Source organism: Cottoperca gobio, unplaced genomic scaffold (genome assembly GCF_900634415.1).
Source record: "Cottoperca gobio unplaced genomic scaffold, fCotGob3.1 fCotGob3_396arrow_ctg1, whole genome shotgun sequence".
In the NCBI taxonomy this organism is placed as follows: Eukaryota; Metazoa; Chordata; class Actinopteri; order Perciformes; family Bovichtidae; genus Cottoperca; species Cottoperca gobio.
Window position 1 is genome coordinate 50,813 of NW_021166985.1, and position 10,265 is coordinate 61,077.

Consider the following 10,265-nt stretch of genomic DNA (forward strand, 5'->3'; position numbering starts at 1 on the left):
ATACAAAGAAGCCGTGACCGTGTGTGTTAAATGAGTTATGCTGACACTTCTTGACTAAAGTCTTTTATTATTATTTATTATTCTGAACGTAATCTATCATTAGCTGATTGTTTTTATTTTACACTCTTTATTATGAGTATTTTGCAGCTCTGTTCTGCTCTAATCATTTCTGTCTGCTCCAGAATTACACTAAAAGTCTACATATCTGTCATCCACACACTTATTAAACATGTTTTCTCAAAAACATATAAGAGACAGTTTTCTACACTTTACAATTCAGCCTCCTTTAATTGACTATGATAGTGTGTGTGAATGCAGATATACAACCTGGTTCCAGAAGTGTGGATCCCCGTTGCTGGGGAGTCATGTTCTCTTGTCAGTCCTTTTTCTCACGTCAGTCCTTTTTCTCACGTCCGGTCTACAGTCTGGGGTTCTGGTTTCACATTTTTCTTCTCTTTAGCATTCCTCAATTCAATTGGATTTTAATTGTAATTTACCAATTTGTCTGCTGGTGCACGGTTTTAAATTTAGGTGCGCTTTAATTGCCGTCCTACAGGAGGTGGAGGTGTTTAAATTTTGTAAAGTTTCTATAAACTTTTAGTTGTAGTCTCAATTTTGTCCACCAGAGGCATTTAGCTATCAACCGGATGTGGGTTTTTTAAATTCCCCCCAGATGAAGAAGGATAGAAAATGGAGGTTTCTTTGTTCTAAATTTTCTCTCCTTCCAGTTTGGAGAATCACTCGGTCACTACATCACTTATGCATTTTATTTCCACCAACACTGCTCCAGCATAAGACTCAAGGTTTAGTTTATCACAATTTACTTTCACATGCCTCGTAACATCACGTAAGCGGAATTAGCGACCCAGCATCACGTGGCCACCGTTAGCTGGTCCTAATCTCAGAGGCCTTTCACAAAAACGTCTCCTTCTTTCACAGTTTTCCAACTCAAAACTACTTCACATACACTCCACAGTTCTCTTTGATTTCACAACCGTCTACCAGTCAGTTTGAACAGTTTTCACCCGTTCTACAAACTCCAATGCATTAGCTAAATATCAGCGCTAGCTTAGCCTCGCCTTAGGCCTGCTTTAGTCACACTTTACTCACAACAATACAACAAATCTTAACATGTTTTACACTATGCTTGCCGCAAAGGAGATGATATACAACATCTGAGACTATGAGGCGATCGTCATCGGTTCTCACGTAATTCAGGATTATAATCACTATCCTCCTTTGGTAAACAACACTAGCTTCTAAGCCACGCTTCCTTAAGTCTTTGAATTAAACTATACCTATCTGCCTTCCAAAGGACTTCTTTAACATTAAACTAACTAAGCTTTCTTAGCTACCTTCCTTAGGTGTTTTCGTATTAAACTATATCAATGCAAGCTTACCATAAGCTTTATCCGGTACCAGACCGGACACCCTACCTCGGGCTTTGTTTGATTAATCTATAAGTTCTCTCAGAACTCTAACCAGACTGCGCTGGAGCCCTCCCAAGGCTTTTAATACATATCGTTAACACAAATAATATTTTCGATGCTTGTTCTTATCACTTGTATTTCAACATTCAGGATTGCTTTTTATCGTTTAACAGCAGTTGTATTAGCTATGACCGTCGAACATTGTTGCTGGCATTCATTAATAAGTTTTCCTAGTCTACCTGCAGTGAATATTTGTTTCAACCGGTGTTCACTCTCACCTGATCTTTTGCACGTGCAATGAATACCAGTCAACGATACTCGGCGATCGTTCTTCACTTCTCCTTTCGGGATGCCCACCCAGGGACGCCAATTAAAGGGTAGGAAAAAGCTGAAGAACTCGGAGCTTAAATGTCGAATCAAAACAGCAATCCTCTAGATGTAATCTATATATTTATTTAACGTGATAAGTCAAACATAGAAAATATTCTCAGCTGAGGACACATTTCGCGTCGCCGTTTCCATAGACCGCATGGCTCAAAAAACCCCATCGTTGCGGTCTCACGGCTCCGCTCCAGGTGTGCCCAAACATTTGAAAATTCGCATCTAATACATGGAGTAGGCGTTGACCTTCTCCTCATTGGTCCCAGTTTGGCGCCTACACGCTCCTCCGTCAGCAGTCCGGAAGTGATGGTTTGTTGACCTGTTACTCTTAAAGGGGAAGTGCCCCTATTATGTTTGTAATACATAGTTGTGCAGAGAATACATAATTGTGCAGAAATACATAGTTGTGCAGAAAATACATAATTGTGCAGAAAATACATAATAGTGCAGAAACATATTCGTAGTGTCGTAATACATATTGATTGAGGTAGGACAAATACATGTGATAGTCTTTCCAGTGTGGATTAATGAAGATCAGGATTAATTTACCTGACAGTTGACGGTTAAAAAGCCTCAGAAAGGAAGATGTGGTCTCGAGGCGCAGTGCGGTTGGAAGGACATTATACACGTGTCATTGTATGGATGGAAAGACTATTTCAAAGTATTTCAAATGAAAATGTTCTACTTTATACTAACCAACTGTCTCCTGAGTTGAGCACCTTGTGATTTGGCTGTACAGCTCAACAGTTCCCTGACAGTTCTTCATGAAACACAGATATGAGTCCCTGTTTGTAACAGGACGTCTCAATGCAAATGTTTGTTTCCTCCTGGCGTCGTCTTGAATGTTTTCCCATCATTTCCCAGGGAGTAACGCAGGAAAGATCAGTAAGTACAAATATGTGTTTGAGTCTCTTTGTGGTCAGTGGCCAAGAAAAGGGAAAGAAAACAGTTTTAAACAAAACATCCTGTTTCTGTGATAAACAGGGACGTATTTCTACTTCTTCAAAGATATGTGGACTCTGTTTTATATCCGTCTTCTAGATCAAGTCTTTATCTTTCCTCTCGTTACAGAAGATTCTGGTTTAACTTGCTCAGAGAGCCTTGACGCAGCAGTTGGAGAGAGCGTCACTCTGGACTGCTCCTCCCAGCCTCAGCCTGATGTGCGCATCACACTTGTCGAATGGAAATTCAACGATGTCACTTTCCTGGTTTACAAGAGTGGAGCCATTTCTCCTGCTGATCAGAGCGAACAATTCAAAGACAGAGTTCATCACAGCTTGGACTTTAAGAGGTGGACATTTCCAGTAAATATCTCAGCGGTTAAACAAAGTGATGCTGGAACATTCAGCTGCAGTGTTCGAAGTGGAGGACCACTACGATCCTGCAATACGAAACTCAAGATTACACAATGTAAGTCATACTGTCATCGACATATCTGTAGATGAAAACTACTAACAGGCCTACTGTCAAATTATATACACAGTAACATTCATTAACATTAACATTCATTAATAACTAACGATTCATTTAGTTGTTAATCTGGTGTGTATGAAGTGTGTATGAAGTGTGTATGAAGTGTGTATGAAGTGTTTACTGCCATAAAGCAGTAAAGAAAGCAGAAACTTCACGATCACGTCAACGTCACACACAAATGTGTAGATTCAGCAAAGAGCCAGATATGATTAATCTGAGTGTCACCAATAATCACTGTAAACAAGGTGACAACAGAAGCTGCTGACTCGTCATCAAAGAGAAACGTTTTAACGCTCTCATCACTTTTGTCTCTTTCAGTGGTTTTCAACAAGCGAGAAGATTCCCAACATGTGAGTGAAATACAGGAATGTGAGAACTAAACGCACGTCTGTTTTATCCCAACGTTGTATATTCTACAGGTGTAGCTCACCTGTAGCGCTGTAACATCACATTTAAGGTTTATTATTATTCGCTAAACGTTCGTCATTTTGTTCCCACAGACAATGAGCCGCAGCCAAAGGACTGTTGAGGTATGTTTTTATTTACCGTAGCTTATAATATATAATATACTTTCAGTAGAAGTTGTGTGTCCATTGAGTTTAAGATGAAAGCTCTTCTGTCCTGCCTTGTACCTGATAAACCGCACCTGGAGGTCAGATTCAGTTTCACACATCCTGCAACCTTTCCCCTTCAGGACACTCTGCTGACATTGCTGTTGGCCTCGTCTACACTGTTGTACAACTAAAGAAGAGAGATCAGTAAGTCACACTCGTCTTTGCATTTTCCCCATTCAAAAGTGGCCATGTTGAGTCTCTTTGTAGTTGTTTTGTGTCTCCTTATATTCGTGTTGTGTCTCTTTGTAGTCATTTTGTGTCTCTTTGTAGTTGTTTTGTGTCTCCTTATATTCGTGTTGTGTCTCTTTGTAGTCATTTTGTGTCTCTTTGTAGTTGTTTTGTGTCTCCTTATATTCGTGTTGTGTCTCTTTGTAGTCATTTTGTGTCTCTTTGTAGTTGTTTTGTGTCTCCTTATAGTCGTGTTGTGTCTTTAAGTAGTTGTTTTGTGTCTCTTTGTAGTCGTTGTGTGTCTCTTTGTAGTCGTTTTGTGTCTCTTTGTAGTCGTTTTGTGTCCTCTTTATAGTTGTTTTGTGTCTCTTGTAGTCGTTTTGTGTCTCTTTGTAGTCGTTTTGTGTCTCTTTATAGTTGTTTTGTGTCTCTTTGTAGTTGTTTTGTGTCTCTTTGTAGTCATTTTGTGTCTTTAGTTAGTTGTTTTGTGTCTCTTTGTAGTCGTTTTGTGTCTCTTTATAGTTGTTTTGTGTCTCTTTGTAGTCGTTTTGTGTCTTTAACTAGTCGTTTTGTGTCTCTTTGTAGTCGTTTTATGTCTCTTGTAGTTGTTTTGTGTCTTTAAGTAGTCGTTTTGTGTCTCTTTATAGTTGTTTTGTGTCTCTTTGTAGTTGTTTTGTGTCTCTTTGTAGTTGTTTTGTGTCTCTTTGTAGTTGTTTTGTGTCTCTTTGTAGTCATTTTGTGTCTTTAATTAGTTGTTTTGTGTCTCTTTGTAGTCGCTTTGTGTCTCTTTATAGTCGTTTTGTGTCTCTTTGTAGTTGTTTTGTGTCTCTTTGTAGTCATTTTGTGTCTTTAATTAGTTGTTTTGTGTCTCTTTGTAGTCGTTTTGTGTCTCTTTAGTTGTTTTGTGTCTCTTTGTAGTCATTTTGTGTCTCTTTGTAGTCGTTTTGTTTCTCTTTGTAGTTGTTTTGTGTCTCTTTGTAGTCACTTTGTGTCTTTAATTAGTTGTTTTGTGTCTCTTTGTATTCATTTTGTGTCTTTAAGTAGTTGATTTGTGTCTCTTTGTAGTCGTTTTGTGTCTCTTTGTAGTCGTTTTGTGTCTCTTTGTAGTCGTTTTGTGTCTCTTTGTAGTCACTTTGTGTCTTTAACTAGTCGTTTTGTGTCTCTTTGTAGTTGTTTTGTGTCTCTTTGTAGTCGTTTTGTGTCTCTTTGTAGTTGTTTTGTGTCTTTAAGTAGTCGTTTTGTTTCTCTTTGTAGTCATTTTGTGTCTCTTTGTAGTCACTTTGTGTCTTTAACTAGTTGTTTTGTGTCTCTTTGTAGTCGTTTTGTGTCTCTTTGTAGTCGTTTTGTGTCTCTTTGTAGTCACTTTGTGTCTTTAACTAGTTGTTTTGTGTCTCTTTGTAGTCGTTTTGTGTCTCTTTGTAGTCATTTTGTGTCTTTGTAGTTGTTTTGAGTCTCTTTGTAGTCGTTTTGTGTCTTTAATTAGTTGTTTTGTGTCTCTTTGTAGTCATTTTGTGTCTCTTTGTAGTCATTTTGTGTCTTTGTAGTTGTTTTGAGTCTCTTTGTAGTCGTTTTGTGTCTTTAATTAGTTGTTTTGTGTCTCTTTGTAGTCATTTTGTGTCTCTTTGTAGTCATTTTGTGTCTTTAAGTAGTTGTTTTGTATCTTTAAGTAGTTGTTTTGTGTCTCTTTGTAGTTGTTTTGAGTCTCTTTGTAGTCATTTTGTGTCTTTAATTAGTCGTTTTGTGGCGTCACTGAGGACAAAACCTGTTTGTGTGTCTCACAGGTCCGACTCAAGACAGGACAGAAGAAGTCTGGACCATGAGGACACCGGAGACACTACTGAGCAGAACTCAGCTTCCACCTATAAAAAGCTTTTGTTGGTTTATCAGGAAATACTTTGAGTCTTTAGATTATAAACCCTGTAAAATCCACTTTCATTCAACTGTTGATTGCTAACTAAGAACAACACATGGCTGCCATGTTGACCATGAAATCATTGAAGTTTCATCCAGAACTATGTGAAAATTATTAAATCTCTTGTGTGTTGCGGGATTTTAGAATATTCTTGATTAACATGCAGATTTGGGCATTTTTTATATCTGTATCTGTATCTTTCTGGTTTTTATATCTGTATCTGTATCTGTCTGGTTTTTATATCTGTATCTGTCTGGTTTTTATATCTGTATCTGTCTGGTTTTTATATCTGTATCTGTATCTGTCTGGTTTTGAGCCACTAAATCATGATTTTCTAAACTATCTCAGGTATCAGTGTTGCAATGATTGTGTTTCTAATGACATTGTTTCTAAATGTTTTGTGAAGAATTTTGAAACATCTGTAATGCAGGATATATCAAATAGGAATATAATAATAATATTCTAAAACCTTTTACTGTGATTGTTTAATAAAACACGAATGTATTATTAACATGTATGGGATTCTTTTCTACAACACACGGAGGACACGCTGTGAATTAAACCTTTAAACAGATTTATTGTTATATTTATACAACAAGGAGAAACTTCACTCAACAAACAAGAGTTTCCGTGAGAAACACAAAATAAATCAGTGAATAAAATCAGCAGTTTTAGTTTAATCGGACATGTTTGTGTGGGTTTAAAGCGGAACAATGTTCCACTTCTTAGAACAACGACCTACTTTCATACGAATCACGTCAACATAAACTGACCACACAAAAATAAAGATCTCTGACAATAACTCAACACGTTCGAGCTTTTCCTGTCTGGAAATCAAAGTAACATTCATACTTGAGGAGAATAAGAATGAATAATAACAGCTAATTGTATTCAGAGAGTTTTGAGTAAAAGAGATTAAATGTGAAACCGAAAAAACAAAACAACAGAAAACTTCACTTCCATGTCTGCATGATGAAGACAAACCACAAACATCCTGCACGCCCCCGTCAGCCTTTAACACAAGAAAGGTGCATCGTGTGTCCTAATGTCAAATAAAGAATTTACGTTTCTCTAATCCAAACGAGCGAAACACAACTTTCACTTTAATAGCGAATCACAGAAGTTCATGAAGCAACAAACATATAAAAACATCCTTAAATTGTATTTATTTAGATCGGAATGTGTCCGTACTGTGTTGCAGTGAGTCTCCAGCGTTAAAGGACCTCCTGTGCTGCGAGTGACGTCTTTGTAGGACTAAACGACGACTTCCATGATGACCTCGCTGCTGCCTCTTCTCTCCATGGCCGTCCGAGCTGCTGCGAGCACAAGCAGATCAAGTTTATAGCAATATAACTATGTCTTAATAATCGTCAATGATAATCCGCTGAAGCCGCCTGCACACTGTGGTGCCACCTGTCCTGATGCTTTTAGCTTTCATTAGATGTTTTATATTTCTTTGTCTTGAGGTCTCAAATTGTTGTTTTTTAGTTGTTTGTCTTACGTTCTGCTTGTCAGTCACATGTGCACCACTGCACTAACCTGTATGAAAGGTGCTGTACAAATAAAGTTTCATTGATGTGAAGAACAGGACGTTTGTTCCCTATAATAAATATGTACGTGTTATCGAACAGCTGTTTGTTGTAAACTGTTGAATTACAGCTCACGTGTTCACGTGTTTATTTAGCATCATGTGGTATACACAACTTTAGACAGACTTTTGGTCATTCACGAATACGTCCATGAAAACAAAGTCATCAGATGACACTCGAGTGTCTTCAGCTGAGTGTGTTTCAGGAAGTGATAGTTTTAGTATTAAATTAAAGTTTTATTAAGATCTTTCACCTGAAATCTTGACAGAAGCGGAGTTAACTGATAGCATAGCTAGCTAACACTGTTAGGGGGGGGGAACCTTTTTCCTATCAAGGGCCATTTTGTTTTTACAACATCCTTCGAGGGCCGTACTAATTATTAAACTCATAACTTCTGCACGTTGTTTTTAAGACGCAGCTCATTCATTTCACTTTTCTTTATGCTAAATGCAAAAAAGCAACTTTTGTATCCTGTATCTTTGTTTTATCAGAAATCCTTTATTAGTCCCACAACGGGGACATTTATCTCGTCACAGCAGAAGAACATATGAAGTAAAAAGGCAGAACACAATAATGAAATAGAATAAAAGATAATATAAGTACCAAGTGATATAAATAAAGTGAGTATTGCACATGGCTGTGATAACTGCACAGCAGTGGTGCAACAGTGTGTTCTTGGTGGGGGGGTCTACCTCTCTATCTGTCCATGTTTGTATGTTCCGCTCTGCAGAGAGCTGCTTGTTGGGCCAAACTCCACCGAAGAGCGTTAACTTTATCCAAACACTCGTCCTTCTCAGCTCGTGCAGTTCGGCATGTCTCGTGCAGTAATGACGCTCGAGATTATTTTTCATCACCGCAAGTACGTCCGCACAAACTCGACTCACTGGCCTTTAACTTTCACAAATAATCGTTCGTCCATTTCTCCTGGAAGTGCGACATTCTGCATCCAGCTTTCTCTGTTTTACACTCGCCACGCTGCGTTCACTGACGTCAACGACTCGTTTAATATTGAAGTTTGTTGACATGACGTGACCACGTGATGACACGTTCCGCTCGTGTTGTGTTCAAGGACCCTGACCTCGGCCAGGAAAAACAGTCAATCGCCCGTCTATTGCTGTCTAGATTTTTTATAAAAAATATTTTTGTGGATTTCTTTGCGTGTGTTTATGAATTACCTCGAGGGCCGGATCAAATGGTTTCACGTGCCGTACACGGCCCGCAGGCCGGAGGTTCCCCGTCCCTGTTATAGAGTGATCGGATCGGCTAACGTTACGTATAATCAGGAATGCCTCTGTGGGCACGTTCTCACCTCTGGCTCTGTCTCTGTATATGAGCCCCAGTAAGATGGTGGACAGCAGGTAAGGAGCTCCCACCAGCAGGTGGCGCATCAGCCTGGGGACAGAAACTGACCAGGAAGCTGCAGGCGGAGCCGAAGATGAAGATGGAAGAGAACCTGTGAAGAAAAATTAACTGAAAATATCAGCATCTGCCCTCAAATGTTGTCCCGGCGCACATCTGGCGAGGATGCCCGGGGGCTCGCTGCGCCACTAAACTGGCCCTGTGATGACGTAGACATGCACCTAATTGCTTCCTGGTTCTCTGCTCGCTGTTTCAAACAGAAAGCAACAATCCATAAGAAAGTGGCGACGCTGAAACCTGTTTCATTTTAGAACTACATCTCCTCGCTTGACAGCTTGGTCCACGTTTTGACAGGCTCATCGTGCAAGACGGGCTAATTCCCCGCTCTGCATTTGCTTTAGGTTGCAAAAACATCAGCTTTGTGCAAAAGCAGAGCGGGGACCATGCACTGCGCTTCTCCTGCTCTGCACAGGAAATCAATAGGAAGCTCTGAGACGCCCTCCGTCGCCAAATCTGGTGCAAATGTGCCACGTCTGTCGCAACATATTAATATTACGTGTTATTTCTCACCATCAACATTCAGCCAGCTGCCGACTGATTCTCCCACTCGAGGGATGCTGCACGTGTAGAGTCCCTCATCAGACCTGGACACACTGTGGAGCATCATCTCTCCCGTGGGGCTGCTGCCGAGGAAACGGCCATCTTTATGGAAATCGAACGTGTGGTTGGAGGAGTACATCTCAGCTTCACAGTGCAGAGTCGCAGCAGCGCCCTGCATCACAGGGAGGGCCGGACACTTCAGGAGCACAGTGTGATCTTTGGAGTAGAAAGAAACTCATATTTCTAATTTAACTTCAGGATTCTGAGGAAACGTCTCGTGCTAAACGTGTGTCGTGTGCGGTACCGGTGATGGTGATGTTGACCACGTTGCTCCTCTCCCCGGCTCTGGACTCGCACCAGTACACGCCGCTGTCAGACGGGTAGGTGTTTCCGATGATGCAGGTCGAGCCCGAGGAGGAGGTGCCCCAGCCGGAGGAGCAGGGTCTGACCCCGCCCTCCGGCGTCTTCCTCTTCACCTTCCAGCCGGTGGAGTTCAACTGATCCTCACAGCTCAGAGTGATGGAGTCGTACCTGAAGAACTGAGACCGGTCAGGACTCACCTGCAGACAGGCTGCACGGGGGGGGGGAAGCCAAAACAGACATGACGAGATAATGGTCAACAGGCAGAAAATAAATATAAATAAATAAGTAAAGAAAGTATGAAACTAAGACAAAATGCATCAAGACAGTTAAAAGTTTGAGGAATGAAAACCAGCAACACGTCAGATGAAGAAGAGAA

The 10,265-nt window shown here is 40.3% G+C and overlaps 1 protein-coding gene across 1 annotated transcript; it reads right to left on the bottom strand.

The window, feature by feature from the left end:
* Positions 1-6,583: 6,583 nt before the first annotated feature.
* LOC115005904 (Fc receptor-like protein 5) lies at positions 6,584-10,097 on the bottom strand (the record flags this gene model as incomplete). The annotated part of the gene is made up of 4 exons (XM_029427873.1): positions 6,584-7,294; positions 8,877-9,020; positions 9,497-9,742; positions 9,831-10,097. Coding segments are annotated over 4 exons (719 nt in total), but the record flags the coding sequence as incomplete, so codon positions are not given.
* Positions 10,098-10,265: the final 168 nt, after the last annotated feature.